Below are 24,389 nucleotides of genomic sequence, written 5' to 3' on the forward strand. Positions count from 1 at the left end.
TTTATTTTAAATAGATGCAATGTTCTCATTCACCATTTGAATAAGAAAACAAATATTTTATAAACATATTAAAATATAACACAGGTATTTCATACACACAATAGCAAATAAGATGAATGACTTTACTTGGAAATTAAAATTAAAGTGACCTACGAGTTCGTTATTGCTCTTTAGTAAGGTATATTAGTTACGACGACATTTAGAAATTTTACCGTCGGATAACTTCATGATGTATTTTTTTTATCGGTACGCAGTAAATAATTACTTTATTTAAATTAGCACTGATAAGTGTACTGCATCTTAAGAGATTATTGAGAATACCCTACATACTATAAAGCTGCTAGTAATAAGCAAATATTAAGTAGTTAGCCAAGTTGATCTTTGCTTCGTGCAGTGGTTCGATCGAACGGGTTTATAATCAATACCTTCTTTAATTTGCCATCATTTCCTTCTTCTTGTGCTGGTGGACCATTACCAAACCGGCAGATTGATTCGCACTGTAAGAAAATCTGCGGCATCAATGGGCTTCAATTGGTTGATTGTATGTACAAATTAATCTTATATATAACTATTATAAATGGAAAAGTTGTATAGTTGGTTGTTTATTACTCAATCATGCAAAAAGCGTTTACATATTTGGGTAAAATTTCGCACACACATGGATATTAAATAGTACCTTTTTTGACCTGTAAATCATATTTTAAGAGATTCATTTGTATTTTTTTTAGGCGAAGGTCCCACTTTATCGATATGACTTTATAGAAATATAAAAATATAAGCTATCAAATGGAGTATCTTTATGTTATAGTTTTTTTTTTCAATCTTTAAAGTTACACGTTGCACGAGTGAATAAACAACAACGAAGAAAACGGTGGTTAAAGTTTGGGAAGGCAAAAATTATAAGTACAGTGGTTAGAATTATGGAGTGGTTGATGTCAAACTAATCTGCATATTTTCAGGATTCTAAACAAAGCAAATCAACCTTAACAGTTGGAATGTCACGGTAGTCTTAGTAAAACAAAACCGGTCAAGTGCGAGTTCGTTTACCTCGCGCACCTAGGGTTCCGTACAAAGTTTCAATTTTCTCATGTAACTATAATCAGAAATACTTTTGACCAGAAGTATACTAAGCATAATAGTGTACAGCGCTATCTATGTGCAAATATAACTAATTTGCGCGATCTGCATGTATGTTGGTTTTTCAGGGATAAAAATTATAATTATAAGAATTATTATCTATCATGTGAACCGATTTCAACAATTTTTGTTTTATTTAAAAGAAGGTGTCTGTAGTATAATCTTATAGAAATTTCAAGAATAGTAAAAATCCGCAAAGGGGATTAAATTAAATTATAAAATGATTTTTGTTAAATAAATAAAAAGTAATCAAGAGATCTCTTCTTTGAGGTACGGAACCCTTAAAACACAAAGTGCATGTGTTAACATACAATTACTTTTCAAGCACGCTTACCACGAGTAAAAACAAGCAAATATTAATTATTTTTGTGTAAAGATAGTCATTATTTTACTAAATCTCAGGGAGACTCGATATATTAAACTTTAGTAAGTCATCATCAGTCGTTAAATGTACGTGTTTGGTACATGATTCTCTATTTACGCATGAAGTAAAGCTTTATTATCATCAATAAATACTGACTTTTATCGTTGATTTGTTCTTTTGTTACAGTATCAAAACTGAACGTTTATCCGACTTGAAACATAGATAGGGTCCAACTTTGACGGTTACATGGTCCAAGCACTTAAAATTGAATACAGATATAAAAACCGGCTTAAAGCATATTGGACCATGCTCAGTGTAGGGTTCCGTAGTTACCCTTCCGTCACAATAAGTATAGATTGTTAACCAAGGGGTGAAATGAGTTAAATAAATAGGCAAATTTGCATAATCAGTTCCTAATTAAAGTAATACGCATGGCCATGATTTTTTTCTTTGAACTTACTTACAATCGGAGACTTTGTGTGTAAAGATAAATATCCCATAGTGAAAAACATTTAGATCATAATCATAATCATAATCATTCTTTATTGCAACCATCGTACAGTATAGATGTTATACATGATATACAATGTCTCACATGGACCCTGCAAGGGCACAGCATATAATATCTTATTATTCATAACTCATAACATATTATATTATTATTAGCAATGAAGCAATTCTTATATTACACATGAGATCACAAATAAATGTCAAAATTAATTAATTAATGTACAATATTCATAATACAGATTTAGTTTTGGTTATAAATTTAGGTAAGTTTGTAAATAAATGTCATTGTTTTCATTAAGTATAGTTAATTATAATTGCTTAGAAGGTGTCTGTAACATCATCATCAAAAAAGTCCTGTAAGTTGTAGTAACATTTATTTATCAGAAAGTCTTTCAACATTTTATTAAATTGTTTGTAATTTTTTTGAGCCTTGATATCATTTTTAAGGTGGTTATATATTTTAACTGCCATGACGTTTGGACTTGTACTATGGAGTTTGAGTTTAGAGGTTGAAGGCAAAGCTAATTATGTTTAAACCTTGTTTCGAAGCGTCGGGGCTGGTCTACTAATTTTGTAAATAGGTCCGAATGTTTTCTTACGAACTTACAAATTTCGAAAATATACATAGAGGTTAGGGTTAGAATTTCATACTTAATGAAATGTGGTCTACAGCTTTCTGGACTCCATATATTTGCGAGGATGCGTATGCACTTCTTCTGAAGCAAAATTAAATCATTTACGTCTGTGCTATTTCCCCAAAGGATGATACCGTACTTGAGCCAAGAATAGGCATATGCATAATAGGCTATTTTTGCCGAGTGTAGACTAGTCGATTTTTTTAATTCTCGCAGGGCATAGATGAATTTGAGCATTTTATCCTTAATTTTCTGAACATGTGCTTTCCAGTTTATGCCTGTGTCAATATCAAAGCCTAGTAGGGTGAAGGTATCTACACAGTCCAGTTTATAAACGTTAAACGAATAATCAATTTCTAAAGCGCGCTTTTGTGCTGGTTTAAATTGCATGATTTTTGTTTTGTTTAGATTTAATTCCAGATTGTGGTCATTGAGCCAACTTACTACTACTTTATTCATTGTGTCATTAAGGTCAGTGTCCAGAGTGTCATTATTTGAACATGATGTCAGGATTGAAACGTCATCCGCAAACAACACGCATGATTTGTCTATGACTTTAGGGAGTTCGTTTATGTAAATTATAAATAACAAACAGCTAATTACACTTCCCTGTGGTATAGAGTGGTTGATGGTTTGCTCGTCTGATTTAACATTTGTTATTAAGCCCGTGTTATGATCGTGGTATTGGACTTCAACGTATTGCTTACGATTTGTTAGGTAGGAAGCAAACCATTTATGTGTTATTCCTCTCACTCCTATGTCGTATAATTTATCTAATAGTAGGTTACATTGTACGCGGTCGTATGCTTTAGACATGTCTAGAAGGAAGGATAGATTGTTATATAGATGAAAAAAAACACATATTTTAACAAACTGCAGTAATTTTAAAATGATTTTGTTCATTAAAGCATGAAAAAGTAATGTACAGCAATAAGTCCTAGACATAATGAATTGTACATGAGTGCAATAAACGAATATGAATATGAATATAAAATAAGCGGGTTTGCCTCTTACTTTTTAATATTTTACTCTTCCGTTCTAAAACTGCCTATAGTCAACGGCATTACTCATACAGCCAATGAAGCTGTTTTTTTATTTTTTTATTTAGGATTACCTACAGATAATACATCTTACATGCTCTTAAATCTATATGACAATTAGGACTGATGCTTATCTAATTATAGGTAACCACATCCTAAATAAGTGTCTTCTACCAGTGAACATGCAGTAATCTTTCGGTTAAATTAATTAGTACCAGTACATTACGTTAACTAATGCTACAACTAGAATGATGGTAAATAGTTGATAACAATGATTAACTATACTTATATATTTTATTAAGTATTTTTAAGGCATCTGTGAATCTGTGGCGAATTACTTTGTGATATCCAGTGAGCCAACATATTTCATCACCTTTCTTTTAAACTGTTCTGGTCTATCGTTGAATATGTCAACTCCCGCAGAGCCAGGGATATGATTGTATAATTTTGCCATTCTTAAAAGGGCAGAGTTACGACCTAAATTTGTTTTCCCAAATGGAATTCTAAACAGCTTATACAAACCAGGACGAGGTAGCTTAGCAGGAACAGTTATTTTAATTTTACTTAACAGTTCTGGACAATCCAGCCCCGTACTATTAACCAACAATACCCCACACTGTAGGGCTAAAGCAAAAAAACAAATACACCCACATTATGTGTAGGGGAGGTACCCTAAAAAAATAGTTTTTAAATTTTATTGTACGACTGTATCCATGCCAAATTGCAGCTTTTTAGCGCTTACCACTGAGCATAGCCTCAGACAGACAGACAAACGGACATGGCGAAACTATAAGGGTTCCTAGTTGACTACGGAACCCTAAAATTCTGCTTACAAAGTGTAGCTGTAAAGATATAAATTTACGTAAATCTATAGATGCAATGAAAATACAAATAGGTGAGTTGATTTAAACTTACACGATATTCACTCATAATTTTAAAGCTAAAACGGGATTTAACCGCGTGCACCTACGTTTATTCGAAACGTAAGACCAAATAGTACATGTAAGAGCACATCATTAAGTTCCGTTTCAATTTTAAAAATACAAATATATTTTATGGACCAACTCCATTCAATATTTTTGAAAGATGCCGCTGAGCAAAGAATAGTTTAAATGAAAAACAACAATCAACAACTATCGATCGTCGGTAATAGTTGAGAGATGATTGATTTGATCGGTTAATTACCTATACAATAATCAAACATTATTCGGAAGGTCGATAGCTATCGACGAACAAAAATCAATTAATTATCTGCAGCTGCTGTTGTGATCGAAGTAAATAGATTTAGGTTAAAATCTCTTTGCTTAAATTTTATCGATTTTGTTTATGTATTGTACCTAAATATCGATCAAACAATTGTCGCTCTTTCAATCGATGTTCAGTCTGTTGATGAATGCTCGATGATCGATTGGTAACAAAGTTACTATTCTATTAAACATATATTATAAAGTCGATAACTAACCCGAAACGAAAGAACGGTCACTTATAGATGAGTAATCGATCGATTTGTCAATGACGGCTGGCTTATCAACCGATTAGAATTTATTTGAGCTAATATTAACTTGGCTGAATATAGTTAACGTCGTTTTATTAAGGTATCAACAAAGTGGGACTCTAGACTCTAAACTATGAGGTGCTCAAATTGGTGACTTAAGCGTTGCGATTAAAGTCACAGTCTTATGTTGTATCAGTGTTTGTCAAAAATCAAATTTCGGTGAGTTTTTCCAGTTTTCACTAAACTGCCCGTAACTCAGAAACTAGAATCGACAGTGTGGGACCTTTTACTGCATACTTTGACACAAATGAAGAAGGACGCTTTTATGAGGACACATATAAATGTTCATATATCAACATAAATACAGCATTACGTAAAACCGCCCCAAGAGTTTAAGTCCTGTATATGGATGACGAGGAAATAATTAACTAATTGCCATTGATATAAGACATAAAAGACGAAGCAATACTTTTAAACTAAAGTCTCTTTTGTAAACCTACGTGTGACTGACAAATAATTATATGTAGCACTATTTTCTCTGCCACGACACATGGTTTTGTATTTCTATTATTTCAAGAATTGTAAGCTAGTAATTAAGTATAGTTTTAAGCTGTATGTCTTCTTTTTGTCTATACCTACCTACCATGTATGTTGTGGAAACGAATAAAGTTTTTATCTATCTATCTATATCGTATTGGTATTATGTTTAACTGCGGAAATACTATTTCAACTCCGACCATCTTAACAGCTGAGTGCCAATGTATAATTGATAATATTACTCACTCCTTCTTGGCTGTAGAAGTTGTTCTTGTTTCCGCCACAGCCGGAGTAAATGGTTTCTCTACAGACGCGCCATTTTTCGTCATAATACCATCTCTTGTCTGCACCAAAACAGAAGCCGTAGTCAAAGCTCAGGCTACAGTAGGTTGGGCGGCCCTCTAGAACAACCAACAATAATATATTAATATAGTAATATATTTTTAGGTCGGAAACTCGCCTATTTATTTCATGCTGTGTTTCTTTTTCAAGTTGCCCAAACGGCGTTGCGCAAGTTACGGAGTTACATTCGTTGTAGGTAGGTACACAGTATGTATTTTTAATATAACCGCAAACTTATACTAGACGTAGGTTTCAAAGATTTTTTTTAAATTTATTTTTAAGTACCAGTGCATAATTATTTTTTGAAAATATTTCGAACATCAATGTAATGTATTTCATACATCATGGTATTCATGGCCACTTGTGACAGTACGGTTCTGGTGTCTCGTCATCAAATGCGTCGTTTTGAATTAAAACAAAGTAAGTGATACATTGCTTGCTGAATTATTTTATATGGAAAAATAAAAGGCGTCCATTTTGTACAAAACCTATGAATGTGTGTTAACTAAAGCCTAAACTAACGACCGTATTTGATTTTGCGGTCGTATCGAAAATGCACGCTGTATAATAAAAACACATTTAACGGACAAATATTCGTGGCAAACACACAACTCTGTAAATCTTACTGGTATTCGAACCCAGAGCCTTCAGCTTCATTGGCATTGTCTCTGCTAATACGGACTATGTCAGGAGGTCGTGACATTAACAATAGATCTCAGCTAGCACGACAACATCAGTCTAAATCCGTTAAGCCTCCAAAAACATTTAGCTTTACAGAAACCTTTAACTAATCGAGAAATTATTGCTGTCACCGTCAGGGTTAAGCTGAAGACTTTAGACGTTAGTCGGTAAGAAATAATATATTTTCACCATATCAGCTCGTAAAGGCTCTCTTTTTACTTCAAAAACTGATGAGAAAGTTTCATTTTATCTATAAAAGTGGCAAAGTAATCTGATGCCAATTTTGAGTTGTTTCCTCAGGTTGGCTGGTAGAATTGACTCCTAAGTGATGATCTTGAATGATAATTTATTTGCCTTCATTTAACGTTAATTTGAATTTGATTACAAATTAATGTATCATATGTTTTACAGTTAGTATTTTACTCGCGTCAGTGTGGTAAATAATTTTAAGTTTTACTCGGTAGCAACATTATTTTAACGCTCGTGCCTGAAAACCCTCGGAATGGTTAAGATTCCACTTTTAAAACCAATCGCTACACCCGTGGCACGAGAAGAAGCAACAAGTTTTCTCCTTTTTTATAACAAATAGGCTAGGTTCACACGGAGTTAGTTTTTCCCGTATATCGAATACGAGATGTTATCGAATATCGGAGTGATAGCAAAATTTGTATGGCAACTTTCAAAATGGTTCACACAGCGTCGATGCGGGAAAGTCTTGGGTTCGAGACATGAGTCACTACGATATTCGCTAAAATCTCGTATGTCGGTATACAGGAAAAAGAAACGCCGTGTTTGGCTAGGTTCGCCAAATTAACTTTTACTTACTCTGTTGCCCAGGCTGGCTTAAGCAGGTAGTCAAACATTGGCCGAGGGTGTCAAACCGGTTGCCATTGCCCTGGCAGCCCCCCCAGCGGAAAGTACTGCAGTTCATTGTCTCCGGCGTGAAGTAGTACATCTGTATTTCGGCGCGACACGGCCCTTCGTCCGGTATCAGGAGACATATTTTGTTGATAACTAAAACATTGAGTTTTTATAATTTTAAAGGAAAAAAATACACCTCGGTTACATTTGCGGTGGCGGATGGGCGAACCAAGATGGTAATTTACGTTTATAATAGCAGAAGGGCTCTCTAAGACGCAGGTAATAGCATGGAACATAAATAACACTGACCTTCTGGTGTATGTACGGTTGCTCTACTAAATACCGCCGATCGTAATGTATTATAAGATATTTTTCCATTTGTACAAGAAAAACTAAGTAAAAGTATAAACAACAGCCATTTATACATCATATTTTACCACAATATCGAACACGATATACTTTTTTAACGGTAAATGTTTGCGAGGTAGGAAATAATATTTCTTTTATTGCATAGTATTGATGCGAATGTTATTGCAAATAATATGTTTTACTTTGAATTAAATTTATGATGCATAAAAATGTAATTTTATGTATTCTGATACAAGCAATAGTTCAAACTTCGCTTGCGGAGAATTTTATCCTGGTTGATGTAACACTCCAAACTTTTTGACTGAACTTAGGTACCTTTTATTTAAAGGAAAAAAATAGATTCTTCTCGTTAAACTTTTAAAAAAAACCACTATATTTGATTGGAATGACATTTGCTGGTTTCGCAAAAAATTACGAATTAGAGTCGACTGCCTAAAACTAAGTACTCAGCCAGTAAATAATTATGATAACATAATGAGCTCTAACTCAATATAGCACCAACAAAGAAATCGTGCCTAATTACTTTCTGAAGACTAATAAGGGTAAAACTTTATACGTACCCTAATATCGCTCGTCTCGAAATTCTATATATACGGTAGGCGTATACAGTTTTTGAAGCCTTTTACGTAACGTATAGGCAAGACGCTGGCGAACTTTATAATACATCCATAAATTAAAGCAGCCAAGACAAAATACTAACGAACTCCCAAACTCCGCGTAAATGAGACTACGGCTGCTTCAGCTGCAGACAAGATACAGCTGCTTAAGTCAAAATATACTGTTATTTCCTGAGTTTAGCAAGTCTGTTATTAAAACATTTGAAACAGGCGCAGATTTAGAGAAGCACATATATGGACGTACACATTGCGAGATATTTATGAATAAGTATTATTAAATTTCGTCGAATACTGAAAGTGTAACAGGGCTTCAGAGGCACTGCATTTCAGGATGGGGATTTTATTAATTAACTTTTGAAAAAGATAAAAAGTAACATTGGACACCTAAGCATTGAAAGACATAATTGGTCTAAGGTTTTAATAATTTATAATAATGTAATTATTATAAAGTCTGGCAAAAACAACTTTTCAGTCAGGATCAACAAAGAAAACTCTTCCTTTTCTTTTGGGTGCGACATTATATTTCTCCCTGTCTATGTTAGAAATGTCCAGTTCTGGGCCAAACTATAGCAACGTCAATCTTATGATTTTAATTTAAGTATAGTTTTTGGGTATTTCCTGCAATACAGGCTAAATTTAAAGTAAGAGAAATGTGCTTAATGAAATCGCTGATTATTTTTTACTTAAGGCTCAGATCTTCACGTAAAGTAGGTATCAAGTGGAAAGGCTGTGCGTCGCCAGCTGCTTGCACGCGGCGCCGAGATAACTTGAGCTCTGAGCGCCGCAAAATCTTAACGAGTTGCCAGTTCAAATCCTATTCTATGACGTTTTTCTTGCTCTAAAACTCAATTTCCATATGTATTCGCAGTATGAAATTCAGAACAGCTTTCGCGAGGCGGGTAACATTTGCATTGTTAATTGTGGCTTCAGAAACTATGGGACACGCCGGCACTGTGTTTACAAACCCTGCCATAATTAAAGTTTGATACCTACTAGAAGCGAGGACTTTCATTGTTGCAGCGGGTTAAGAAAGTTTTTGACAAAGCAACGCGGTAAGTTTGGTCGGGTAGTTTTGCGGAAATGTGGGTTGAATGCGTATTCTAAATATTCACAATGCGGTGTTCAAATTAAGACAAACATTTTATCATTTTGATTAAATATTTCTGATTGATTTTCGACAGTAACTGTTTGAAATTTTACACTTTAACCTCGGTCTCATTTTACACATTTTTCTTCCCGGGAACGAAAGTTGATTGATAGTTTGTATAACCCTGATCACTAGTAAAATTCCATCAACATTATTTTTGTATTTAGTATGTAATTATGTCCACTAACTATACTTAGCACAATGTTTGAAAACAAAGAGTTTTATTTATTTATTTAAACTTTATTGCACATAAAATTATAAGTACAAATGGCGGACTTAATGCCATAAGGCATTCTCTACCAGTAAACACTGGGCCAAAAAAAGACGTTTGTGTTTTATAGATACATATACCTAGATTAGATATAAATATAGCTCGAGTTGATAGCTTTCAGCGGTAATAATTGACCATCCTATACTTAATAAATTTCACACAATCAATACCAATTTTCTTACATTAAACCCAAAGTTTGCTACTGTTAAATGACAATATAAATAGATGTAGATATGAATACAGTAGCTAGATAATTCGCACGTAGGCGGGAGAGTGCAGGCTCCTCGCACCGCAGCGCTCGGCTAGGTAAATAGAACCAGCAGCGGATTTGCCAACATGATGAACAAGGATTTACATTTTTCGTCAAAATTAAAAATGCATTGTATATCTCGCACTTTCCTATACCATAGCGTATCCTTTGCTGTCTATTTCATAATTATTTACACTTATGTGAAATAGAAACCTCTTTTACAGTTTGTTACCTACAAGTGCTGCGGGTACCTATATACCCAGTCAGGATTAAAAACGTGAGACCCAAACTCAATAACGTAGAACTAGATAAGTCTGTAAGGTACGACTAATTAACAATCGCAACGGATCGTTTTGGTGACGTCTTCAATATCGCGATTCTTCATATTGCTTATCATGCGATCGATGTTTGTCCATACTTCAAGCCCTGTCCCAGGCACGGCAAACAATATTATCAAAACTCCAGTCAGTAAATACAAATATAAACATAATTATTAAAGTTGATACATCTGCACAATTAAAATAGTATTTACAATAATTATATAGCCAAGTACCAAATAAATTAAAAATATTATATCATCATTGTAGGTACGACCTAAGCATTAGGTAATCAATTGATTTACTCAAAAAGTAGAAAAATCAGGCATATATACTTATGTTTGACAATCGGTCTGGCCTAGTCGGCCCTGCCTAGGAAACCGATGGTCCTGGGTTCGAATCCCGGTAAGGGCATTTATTTGTGTGATTGAACACAGATATTTATTTCTGAGTAATGGGTGCTTCCTTTGTATTTTAGTATTTGTATATTATATATATCGTTTTCTGAGAACCCGCAACACAAGATTCTTGAGCTTACTGTGGGGCTTAGTCAATTTGTTTAAGAATGTCCTATAATATTTATTTAATTTATTTATTTATATCATATAAAATTTAGTCAATATCTTACGATACGAAATAAAACAAGGGATACAAAGTATTCAAATCATTGTCAATGTGAAATCCAAGGTACTCTACCATAATAACAAAACAAAGGAAAACGCACTCAACCGACTGAAAGGTATTTCCTCCCGTCTTGATTCTCGGGAATCCCTCTATCGCGGGACTTCTCAATCAAAGTCCTGGCAAGTCAGTATTTTTATCTATAGGTGAATGCAAACTTTTTAGTGGTTCCTCCGAGCTTTGTAGCTTTGTAAGTGCTTTGTTTAGTCGTTTTTGTTTAAAATACTTGGCTTCGAAACTGATTCACTACTAACATTGGATTTTATGGCTCCGTAGTCGTATTGATTGCTTTTGTTGAAGGCGATAAGTTTAAGAAATCAAGTAAATAACATTGCTTTTCATTTTATTGTTTCCCCTATTGCGGATTTATCCTTTTATGTGGGTTAAAAATGGTCTATATCGCGCAGAACGATTGTGTATAATTAACTAGGTATGGTGCTGACTGCTCTAAGTCCATAAAATATTTATTCATTAAATACATTTGGAGTAAATAATTTCAACGAATATTATAATCGCAATAACTGGAAGTCACTTTCGGTCGTGAAAGTAACAATGATATGGCTACTGAAGATGCACTTTTCGGATAGGCTTAAGATCTGTATCAAATTTACAATTCGATATTTCAATGTAGGTTTTATCGTTACTATACAAATAAGAAATAAGTATAAGTAACTGAATCTCACAAATAATTGACCTAGAATGTGGAATCTAGGCATAGCTAAACGGGCGGAAGCGTGGCATAGCCAGAGAGCGCAGAGTACTCTAAAGCAGAGAGCCACGGTATTCAGCTAACAGACGTATTCCTCAAAATGCTTGGTATTTTGTTATTAACTTGTTGTAAACCTTGATTTAGTACGACATTTTAAATATATTTGTTGTTTAATAAATCAGCACCTAAACGTGTAGTTGAACCAACATATCACTCTGTATACGACCTATATACTCTCTGCATTTCTTCCTACACTCGCTCAGACTGTTTGTTCATTAGAGGGGTTTTAATTTGATTTTTCTACCGTTCTAATTGCACCTCGCTTATAATTTTCTGCTCATTTATGCGGGCAAGGGCACAATTAGTTTGCACCGTTTGTTCAAAACGAGGGCGGTTATCTTTAGAGCTCTTATTGTGTTAGCGGTTTGCAGAAAACTTTTCATTTTGTTTGCATCTAATATGGCTGTGATATACGTTTGTTTTTCTGTTAGTTTTTTTTTATTATAGTGAAGTTGACAGACTAATGACGGGTACAAATGTTTCCATAAAAAACCCGTTTTAAGGGTGATTCACGCTAGACCAGACCGGGACCAGGCCTGAACTTCCGGCGCTTCGTTTTCTATGGAAAGCACCACGTGACCACAGATCAGCCATCATATAAAATAACGTGTTGGACGCCTCGGCCCGGGCACGGGCTGGTCTAGCGTTAAAAAAGGTTGTCGCGTTAAGTACTCTTCCAAAAGTCTTGGAAGAGCAGGTAACCGAGTGTGGAGAGTAAGTAGGATGTGAGGAAGCTTAGTGAAAACAATGAAGTCAGGGGTAGGTTACTTTATTTTCCACCAGGACACTGGTCAATATAACACTTCAGTTACAGTAATGCTAAGTTAAATGAGGCTAATAACAAAGGTCAAGTCTGAACTCGATAAGGAAAGGAGGGCGCAGAGCGCTCCGTCATCCGACAGAAACAGTCTTCAGCAGGGGCACTCGAGAAGCGAGCCCAGGCTCGCACGCTTGGAGGTGGGGCGCGCTCAGGAGATGGCGCACGTAGAGTAGAGACGCGCCCACTGTGTGCACGTGCAGTAGAAAGGCGCACCAGCTGCGCTCACGTGTAGAAGTAGAACAAGGCGCACCAGCTGAACGCACTACAAGGCGGCGCACCAGCTGTGCGCACGTGTAGAACAAGGCGCACGAGAAGGTGCACCAGCTGTAAGCACGTAAAGTAGAAGAGGTGCACCAAAGGCGCACCAGCGTTGTCAACTAGCGAACTTCCAGAAGAAGGGGGGCACTCTTCGGTAGCAGACAGACAAGTTTTGTTATTTGTCGCTTAACATTAACAATCGAGCCGATTTCGATACATTCTGGTCAAAGATTACTTTTTCACACTGTGATTCCCATACAGCTTTTCAATGGCCGAGGAAAACCATGTTTAAATGAACGCACCTCCATAAGTATTTTAAATCTGAATGTTAATTGTTACGGAAGATCCTGATCCAAATTCTAATAATACCATACTAGTTTGATCCAGATAGCAAATACAACGCTCCAGTAATATGCACACTTAAGGATGACTCAGGCTAGACCGGGCCGGGCCCGGGCCGAGGCGTTCGACACGTCATTTTCTATGATGGCTAATCGGTGATCACGTGGTGCTTTCCATAGAAAACGAAACGCCGGAAGCTCCGGCCCGGCCTCGGCCCGGTCTACCGTGAGTCATCCTTTAGATGTAAGCGTAAAAAACATTGATGGAGCGATACTACCTGCCTATGCATTTTAAGATAGGTGTACCTAACAAGCGTAGAAACATTGATGGAGCGATACTACCTGCCTATGCATTTTTACATTGGTGTACCTAACAAGCTTAGAAACATAGATGGAGCGATGCTACCTGCCTATGCATTTTAAGATAGGTGTACCCAACTGTATCTCACGTAAGTGAACTTCTGTCGTTTCGGTAAGTTTACGCTTAAAACGAATTAAATAGGTATGACGTTGGCGCCCTATAAAAACTAAATTAATTATTTGAATAAAACAACTAGAAAGATATTTGAAATTTTATTTCCTTGTTTGTTTATATACAATATTTTATTACATAGAAAAATCTTTGAAGAAAATCAATATTTCCTAACTAATTCATAATTTCAAACGCTAAATAGGTAGTATTCCATTTACTTTTCTTACATTTAATTTACTTAAGACTATGTACTTTAGTATGTTTTATTCTGTTAACTATGTACACAAGTTTTACTCGAAGATAAAACATTTGATTAAGTCAAGATTTGTTGAAGTTATGTGCCTATTTTTACGCAGAATGTAGGTCATGATTTGTTTAAGTTTTGTACCTAGTTTTACGTAGGTAGAACGTGACCTATTTTGTGTACCTAGTGATGAACAACCATTACCCAAGCCCGCTTTAAGAAGTAGAAAGAAAAAAAGGATCAAAAGAGAAGATATAAATAACCGATTTAATCAATAAAATACTTCTTTAAAAAGCTGCTAATGTATCGGGGATACAACAATACCTACTTTATATTTGGACACTTTTGTATAAACTACCTGTTAGGGTCCTACTGGACGTAAAAATAATAATGCGGACTGTATAAAAATAGGCTGGTTTATTCCGCCTTAATTACAAATAAATCCCGGTCAAGCAATTATAAAGAACTAATACAGTATTCGTCCGTTGCCGGTGGAGTATGTGAAGCCGAGTGTGTGCCGCGCGGCGCTCGCGGCCTGTCGCGAAGACGTCGCGCTCTGTCCGCCGCCCGCGCGTCTCCTTCTCCTCCCTTGCATATGTCCAGTACTTAACACTACCCAACTTGTCATGCTCGTAGTTAAATAATTTCGCTAAGCAACACATTAGTCTCGAGCGATCCACCAACCCGCGTTCACCAGTGCTGCACCAACAAAGTAACCTAATGGTCCACCCCCTCAAGTGTCCCCAATGCGCAACTCCCTGTCTGTTTAGGACCCAAGTGTCTGGCTTCAGATAAATAATCCCGGGCGGCGATTTTTCAACAAAACAAGTAATGACAATTTAATAAAACATAATAATACACTGTTAGGATAAATCCAATTATCAGTAATTACTTCACCCGCGCAAAAATTTGATCAGAGCGCGATGAATAAATCTTTGCACGGAGTAAGTTTTAACAAAATATGGGACTCAGTTATTGAAAAAGGGTGACTGTTATAAATTTTTTGAACTTGCTTGCTTTTACAATTGTATCTATTTTTTCTTTCGGCGAAATTACCCTGTTATCTATCTTTACTGCAATAAAACTGTATTATTTTGCAAATTATTTAACATGAAAATTTAACTATCACCTGGTTTCTTTTTTTATTTTATAATTTATTACACTAGAGGTGTGCATATTTGCTAGACTGTGAGCTAGATCAAAGTTAATATCTTAAGATATAATACTTTCTCTGACAGTGCTAAGCTATGCTTTTGTGATATAACCATTTATGTATGTAGCATGGGATGATATGGGATAAAAAAAATTAAAGTAATATTTTTTCATGACATAGGTACGAGGCAAATGAACAGACGAATCGCCTGATGGTAAGTGATTACCATTTCCCAGGGACACCCGCCACACCAGAGGGGTTGTAAGTGCGTTACCGGCCTTTAAGACGGGAGTAAGCTCTTATATTGAAGGTTGGAAGGTGGTATCGGTCCAGAAATACCGCAGGCGACAATTCATTCCGACAGTTCCACAAACAAAAAATTTATAGTGGACGACAGTGATTCTCTAGGTACCGATACGGTATATAAACTGGCTAGAAGATGCTAGTACTGGCTCACCATTGGGTCCAGACGAATGCTTACGTTACCCTTTTACCAGCTAAGATCATGCCGAACACGTTTTCGACAAAGCCCTAAAAAAAGTGCTGATTAATAGCACACATCAAAAACACACATGGCACACAACATGCCTGGGAAAGGTATATGAAGAATTTTTTGTTCAGGGCAGGCATGGATCGGATTCACAAACAAGATATTTTCGATAAAAGGTACAACATACAATTACATGAGCTAAGAATCTTTAATGATGGGTCCAAATCAGACATCGGGGGTCGGACTCTGGAACTTTCTCGGAAGTTTTTTACTAGCTAAGATCATGCCGAACACGTTTTCGACAAAGCCCTAAAAAAAGTGCTGATTAACAGGAAATAGCATAACTGCACAGACCGCGGCCGCGGCGTTACGTTAACTTTAGTAATAAGCAAGAGTGCTATCTCGACACAGCGTCCTCATAAAAAAGGACTTCATGCGGAGTCGCCTTCCCATTGATGAAACAGATTCTATAAGGTCATGCCGGAATGTGAAGGAGTATCTACAAACCAGTCTCAATCCTCAAGAAATCGAGGTATGAGAAGGCTACGGAGACATCAATAGGAAGTTGGGAACCAGTGTTTCTATTCGGAGTTAGACGGGACATTTGATACCGCGCCTTGAGAGGAATTTTGATCGTCTTATTTTTGTACCAATAGCAAGTTTGACAGCCACCTCATGGACTTATCGATCGCGCTCAAGTTTGTCAAGGTAACTGATGGGCTGTCATAGGTGCGATCCTGTATAAATATGCAACAATTCACCCCTTGTATTAATCCCAAAACCTCCCTTAGGCTCCCCTACTATTAAAAGCAATGCGTCGTATCACACACACTATGTTAAAATAATAAAGTCAACAATAGAGACAAAAAAGATAACAGGACAGTGTACGAGTTGAATTAAGTTCAATACAATACAATTTACATAGTTTATTTTCGTATTACAATGGAATTAATTAACTTTTTTTTTTGCAGTTCAGCCATACTTATGCTAAATGGTGTTTTAATTTTGAAAATGAATAAATGTACTAGATAACAGCAGCAACAAAATATACATTATCCTGCAAAATTACAATTATTTTAAAGACGATTGATGCAGTGACTTCAATATTTACCTATATGTAAGACAAGTATGAATCTTATCGTACGAGTATGTGCGCTGACCTAGTTTAATGCCCCATAAGTGACAAAAGCGGCTTTTTAGGAGTCGATCCTATTAAGTACAAGTTATCATCGTAATTTTCTTCGAAATTGTTGTCATAGGCTTCATTGAAGACGTCTTGGTTGAACATGCCGTAGTCTTGAGCCATCACAATGGGCAGGAAAAGCATGAAGAAGATCAGAAGCCAGCTGGTGAGGCATCTAGTGGCGTTGCTGCCAAGTGTGACTGAAACATAAAATATGAAACTGTTTTGAATAATTGCGTACTAAACGACAACCTAAGCTGATTTAAAACTATGAGATTCGTTTGGTAACCTTAAGTAAATTAAAAATATCGTCAGGCGACAAGCAAAACTCACTAATTACTAAAAAAATCATTAGACAAAAATCAACCTTATTATAGTAGAAATATGGTTAATTATGGCTATGAACTTGTCACCTGATAATATGCGTCCTAAAGGGTGAAAGTGTTATGTTTGACCATACGTTGAGAGGTGAATATGTAGGTCATACTGAACAACTTTTCCTATGGGGCCAACCCCGAAATCACGAAAGCACTTGTAGCCGCCATACATCTTCACTTCGTTTTGCACACGACGAGACGCGTCGACGACGCATTTGATATCAGTCGCACGTCGCACGATACTGTCATGCTGTTCGCACTCTACTCGAGCCGTAGGTATACGCGTTTCATTCCAAAATTGCGACGGAACAAACTTTTAAAATTTTTAAATTTTGTTCAAGAGGTGGACAATTTAACCATAAGTTATAGCAGGTTATATAATTATTTATATAATTATATAACCTGCCAAAATATGTGAGAAAAGATTTAACAGATGAATTGGGATTGGAAAAGAACAATTTGGCAGGTGAGTTATACAATACAATACAAATCCTCTTTATTGCACAACCTCTGAAAATAATGTACATGGAAACACATAAAAAACATGAAGATAGAGGTAAACAACAGGCGGCCTTATCGCTACAGAGCGATCTCTTCCAGACAACCTTTAGGTAGTGGAGAACTGGAACTTAAATTAACTAATTAGGAGGTGCAAAAAAACTAAATAGCAAACTAAAATACCCTTAAAATTTAAGTCTACAACAGTAAGACAATACATATACATATACACACTACTTACATAATTATATACCTACATATATACAATACTATATAATTCTTGCCAATAGTGATAACCAGTAACGCATGTTATAATATTTTTTTGGGATATTATTAATTGGACATCAAAAAATCAGACATTGCACAGAAGAATAATGTATTCGCACACGTGAATGCTGTTTTGCTGGCAAATTGCTTTTTTTTTGCTGTGCAATTATTTTTTTAGGTTAAGGTTAGGTTATAAAAAATAGTCTTATTTGCGTAGCACCGTGTGCGGAAACGAGTAGCATACCAATAGGCGATCATGGTTTCCATCTCGGTCGCGTAGCACTTGAATAGTCTCGTGAGAGAAGGGCCTTATATGTAGCTGCAGTTAGTGCAGTTGCCATCCGATGTTCACCTTAAAGCTAAACCTTTAGATGGTTTCGATTCTGCGTCTCTCATATTGTCACAGGTAAAAGTGGGAGTTGTCTTCTGGCAATGCAGACTCTAAAATCATCCTTTGGCTCTCTCAACTCTCAACACGATAATCCGCCCGTATTCTCCTACAGAGTCCTGGTTTGTTGGCCAAGAACAACATACCAGACAAGCTATAGAGACCAAAGGCTCACATGCGTGGCCACCACGGTGCACTGTCTGCCTGGTGTGGACACTAACTGCAGCTATGGAGGTCATGTTAACCCTTCCACTGCTTCTCACAGCAGTAAGGTTGTGAACCGTCAACATATTCAACCTACAAGCATGGCACACAACATGCCTGGAAAAGGTATACGAAGAATTTTCTGTTCAGGGCAGGCATGTATCGGATTCACAAACAAGATATCTTCGATAAAAGGTACGACATACAATTACATGAGCTAAGAATCTTTAATGATGGGTCCAAATCAGACATCGGGGGTCGGACTCTGGAACTTTCTCGGAAGTCTTAAATATGTCTATCACCACTCTACTAGGCGCTCATATTCCAAGCTGAATGCATGGGCATTATCAATGCAGCGGCTACCATCACTGCAAGGAAAGTAGTAGGATCCTCCATCTCACATACTTGCCGACAGTCCTAATGGTAAAGCCATTAGCCACATAGTCATACACGAGTGCCACAAACGACTAACGTCTTCAATGGATCAGGGACACAGTGGGTCTCAGGGTAACGACGCTGCCGACAAGCTTGCCGGGCAAGGATCAGCCTGCCTAGCCAAGGTGACAATCGCTATCACTTCGACAACAAAACTCTTTGTGACCCTCTATCAATCTTTCAAATTAGTGCGACAGTGACAGTTGCGTTTAGATCGGTACGGAGTGTAAGAGATTTGCACGTTACCTACGCGGCCTGGTGTGGGGGCGATTGGTATAAAAATTGATGATTGAAGCGGAGGCTCCGAAGATGAAATCAAGCGACGCATCGCCATTACAAGGTCTGCAATGGAGAAGCTCTCTAAGATCTGGAGAGACCGCAACATCACAAAGGCAACGAAGTCTCGTCTAGTAAGATCTCTCGTTTTCCCAGTGTTGCTGAAACGTGGACAGTAAGAGAGAGTGAACGGAAACGTATTGATGCTTTAGAAATGTGGTGCTGGAGAAGGATGCTGCGGATATCGTGGACTCAGCGTCGCACTAATATATCAATTCTCCAGGAGCTCAAAGTTACACAAAGACTTTCGGCAATCGTTCACTCTCGCATCCTTAGCTACTAGGGTCACGTTACGCGCAGGGAAGACGACGCGATGGAGAGGCTGGTTGTTCAGGGCAGAGTGGATGGCACAAGACCCAGATTGCGGCCCTCAATGCGATGGACCGACCAAGTGAAGGCTCTCACCGGGTCACCTCTGAATCTGTGCGCGCGGCAGGCAATAAATAGAGAATCATGGCGGGAAACAGCGAAAAAAAGTGGCTGTGACATAATCGGACAGACAGACGGACATGACGAATCTATAAGGGTTCCGTTTTTTGCCATTTGGCTACGGAACCCTAAAAAGCCGTACAACGACCGCAATGACCACGACTACTCTGACAAGAGAATACGACTAAGAAGAAGAAGATTCATAAATAAAATGTGACGGCTAAGTTATTTAGATTTTCCAACTTGGAGGACTTCTTATTTTACAAGAAACGAAAGATGCAATCCCTTCTATTGAACTACAAAGAAGGCATTTCTAGCCATTATACTTTATAAAACAAAGTTCCCCGCTGCGTCTGTCTGTATGTTCGTGATTAACCCTAAAACTATTGAACGGATTGAACTGAAGAGTGATTCTTGAGGAAGGTTTAAGTGTACAATTTGTTAAAGTTTTGTGTAACCCGTGTGAAACTGGGGCGGGTCGCTAGTTAATTAATAATTAAAAAAAATATATCTTTATGTATTATATACCTACTGAAAATCAACAAGTTATTTATAAAATACGGTAACAGTCTCTCTGGTTTTAAAGAAACCAGCTAAATCGTATTTACGCCAGTTTAGAAAATAACCTCAAACGGCACGATACGAAGAATGATTAAGACACGTATAAGATCTTGGAAAGATCTTTAAAAGATCGATAACTAAATTCCACGTCAAAATTGACGTTTATTTCGATTCCGCTGTGATCCCAGTAAGATCTATCATCTACGATATTTCTAACGTCAAAGTGACATTGGTTGCCCGAACAGAGCTGCTTCTCTCAATTATACGACATGTACGACATACAAACGATATCTAAATGAGAACTTATCTAAACCAGAACTTATCGTTATCGTATCTCATTCTTCGAATCGGTCCGAAAGTCACGAAATTAATCTCAATTATCTACACGATGAATAAAAAAAACACGATGAAACGAATGATTTGCAGTCGATTTACCTAATTAAGGCATGTTCAAATCTGGCCTGTCCTTCTTACATGTAATCGCTATCTCCTTTTGACTGAAGTTCTTTCTTTGGTTTAAAGTTTCTGACTCTATTATGTTTTTATTCAGATTAAAATAATTTATGAAATATGTATATATTATTTATATAATCCCAATATTTATGTTGATTTAACATGCTAACTCTACCATTGTACCCTTCGTGAAACGAAAGGTGACTTATCAAAGCATGTAACGTAGTGGGATCTAATTCGCTTAACTAGCTGGTTCATGCATGATGGCACAAACTTGCCAACGGGTGGTCATTCACGCGAGATTATCGGATTTGTTCACAGTTATCACTTCACAACACAAAGCTGAACACGCAGTCTGTTGTATATCATATCATGAGTATCATAACGAATACGTGTTGTAATTAAAAGTATCATGTTGGGAGATAATCTTAAGGCGCATAGATGTTGTTTTATTTCGAAATGAAGTGCGAATACTTTTTTGTTAATTTAAATACAATATGTTTCTACACGTATAGTGGAGCCGTTTACCATGTATAATACGATGAATTTCATCGACAAATCACCCCCATACATCTTTTTTTCAAAAACGAGGTCGTTGACCTGTACTTTTTTATTGTTAAATGATAGAACAGGATATCAGCTAAAAGTTGACATCAATATAAAGCAACTTAGTTCGACGCACATTAGAAGGCCTAGTTTGGACTCTTATAACTTGTGAAATGTTTTAACTAGGGCTATTATTTTGATGTCAACTTTTAGCTGCTTTTAGCCAATAGTCTGAGACTGAAATGGTGGCTTTCACCCGAGTTAAACAATCTACTTTTCGAATACGAGGAGAATAAAATACATACAGTATTAACTTTAATAGTATTTCTTGAGGGTACCTACTTATAATTAACTATTTAGGTTAAAAATATCGTTATTTATGGAATTGGGAGTTAATTTTAATTCCTTATTGGTAAGAACAGAAAGAAAACGTACTTAGAAAGTACAGTGCTCTAGAGCAGAAACGTATTATTTTTTGCTCACATTTCAGAAGATCAACGACCCACTTTCAAAGCACTAAAAATGTAATGTTTAAGGTAAGTCTTTGAAAAAATATACATTATTTTTTGAATAGATATAAACCCAACTAAGGTATCAAATATAGTTTTGTTTCATTTTAAGTGGCAACCTTACTTAAAAAAACCAGATCATCCGTTGACCTGTACTTAGAATTTGAAAATACATTTTAACTCATAAGTGTCATCAGTGACAAATTAGAAAGATTGGCATTTTGGCTACGCAGGCTGGTCTACCAAACAAAACTCACTTCTTTCTGGACGCGGGTCAGTCTCCGGAGTGAAGAAGTCCAGCTTGGCTGACTCGTTGTAAACGTCATACACGGTTGCATTGCAGGTGACACGCAAGCGGCCGCCCTGGAACAGTTCCGAGGAGACCTTCAGCTCCACGCCCACGCTGGCCCAGGACAGCCCACCGTCCCATGGGTGCAAGGTGGTCTCGGATGAACGCAGCTGGAATGATATAGGACGTCAAATTAGAATAAAACTATAATACACGGTGTCGCGTTCAGTATGGATCAGATGAAGGCCAATGATAGAGGACGTTGAGAGCTACAGCTACCGAGTAGATTTGTGTTTTAGCCGAACCGAATAAACTTTGACAACTAGATTGTTTCAAAAAATGTGAATGTTTATGGCCAGATAACACTTGAACTTGATTAGTGTTTAGTGCGAGATCATGCATTAGACAAATCGTTACTAAACGAAAGTAGCAAATAAATATATGAACTTGACCTAAACACTAATCAATGTGTAAATAGATCCTATGCCGAATATGATGAATGTAAATAGGAGTTAAATCGGCAGCTTTTAAGGTCCTTTATCAATGGCCTTCGTTTGAACACGATACTTAAGCACGATAGTCTGTATAAATTGTTTGGTGCAGAAGTATTATAAACATATTTGATAAACTTACACCGAAAAATACAAATACATCGCTGAAAATGTAACATCCCGTACCCATTATCGTTGCAAGAAGTACGAATTCGTCATAGAGACAAGCATTACTGTACATATATTAATTTATCGGTGCGGCCCAAAAAAATAAGAATAAAAAAGGCCAAGTGGATGACGGACCAAATACAATAAAGTCAATGAATCTTTATACAAAACAAAATACACGAAACCAAAAATAAATAAAAACAATCAGGGAAAAACAGCGTATCCTCATAGCACGGTACAGCATTTTATTAATGACAGATTTGTTCGGCAATTAGGTACTTACTGAGACCTCAAAAACTATATAGTTATTTTTTCTTGAATACCTAGTATTCTAATGATTGTCGCATTTTTTTGCCTCTATCGAAAAATATCGGGGGAGGGAATGTTTTTTGAAAATGCCAGATTTCTCTTAATACCGGAAAGTGGAAACCGTTTGTCCAGCAGTTAAACCGTTTAGCTATTTAAAAATAAAGCAATAAGTAGGTAATAAAACACAAGAATACGTCTCATGCAACAAATTAAAATGAAATTGAAACATAAAAATCATACCTTAGAACACAAAACCTCAGCCGCCTGTTATGTGTAAAATCAATTGTAAGGAGATTGTTCGTTCTTGGTTATGTTATAAGGAATTTCCTATATGTATCGAATGTAAGCTTTATAAGCATGGAGAATGTATTAGTTTTTTGTAAAATAAAAAAGATCTCAGAGAACGAAATTTACTATTTCTTATTCGTGTAAAAGTAGTGAAACCTCAGCAATAATACCATTAGGGAATTAATTTGATGAATTAAGACTTAAGTAATACTAATAATTACATTAGGTACTTATATAAATATCGAGTACCTACCATTGACGAGTTCCACGTGGACTAAGACGCGGGCCATTACTTAATTATCTAATTATAATATGGTTTTGGATAATAATACATATAAACAAATTTTCTTGGTAGTAACACCAAAACATAATATTTTGATATTCTTAGTTTTACCTACCAGTTAGGTACCTCGGACTTCGTGCGCGAGTTGCAGAGACAATCAATTATAGGGTTTTGGTACGAACCGGTTCATCGTTGATGTAAATGGTGAGGTTGGCTGGCGGCTTGGCGGGCGCGGACGTGCAGTTGGCACGCATCAGCTCTCCCGGCTGGTACTTCTCCTTCTCTGCTTGTAGCACTGGCTGACTCTCCGGTGTCACTGAAATAAGCGGCGTTTGCATTTAATGCTTCAATTGAACGTGGCAACATATCCTTATGGTAACAAAAGTGTGTTGCACTACGGCGGAGGAAATTTTATTTCCTTATTATTGAAAGTAATTAAATACATTACCTGAAAGTATATATCGGTAGCAAATAAAAGTGTCGTTGCGAAATCCTACGGTAATATCTCACGTTTTCTTAGAATAAAAAAAAATCTTTTTTGTGTGATACAGCCCGCTGACAGACGGATAGACAG

General features: G+C 36.5%; 2 protein-coding genes across 4 annotated transcripts in view; both read right to left on the minus strand.

Moving 5' to 3' along the window:
- Positions 1–365: 365 nt before the first annotated feature.
- Positions 366–9,210, minus strand: LOC133516661 (BPTI/Kunitz domain-containing protein-like). The gene is made up of 4 exons (XM_061849680.1): positions 7,912–9,210; positions 7,567–7,755; positions 5,965–6,119; positions 366–497 (listed from the first exon to the last, which is right to left on the minus strand). The coding sequence occupies exons 1-4, from the start codon at positions 8,030–8,032 to the stop codon at positions 366–368; spliced, it is 597 nt and encodes a 198-aa protein (XP_061705664.1). The 5' UTR covers positions 8,033–9,210.
- A 4,792-nt stretch (positions 9,211–14,002) lies between these two features.
- LOC133516305 (uncharacterized) overlaps positions 14,003–24,389 on the minus strand; it is a 102,089-nt gene continuing 91,702 nt past the window's right edge. For 2 of the 3 annotated variants that reach the window (XM_061849161.1, XM_061849160.1), the window contains exons 4-6: positions 23,998–24,131; positions 22,245–22,446; positions 14,003–17,184 (exon numbers count right to left, since the gene is read on the minus strand). In XM_061849161.1, coding sequence (XP_061705145.1) covers positions 16,967–17,184; positions 22,245–22,446; positions 23,998–24,131 — 554 coding nt within the window. In that variant the 3' untranslated portion in view covers positions 14,003–16,966. The remainder of the gene's footprint in view (positions 17,185–22,244; positions 22,447–23,997; positions 24,132–24,389) is intronic. The other variant, XR_009799200.1, reaches the window with a different exon arrangement.

Source organism: Cydia pomonella, chromosome 3 (assembly GCF_033807575.1).
Source record: "Cydia pomonella isolate Wapato2018A chromosome 3, ilCydPomo1, whole genome shotgun sequence".
Taxonomy (NCBI): Eukaryota; Metazoa; Arthropoda; class Insecta; order Lepidoptera; family Tortricidae; genus Cydia; species Cydia pomonella.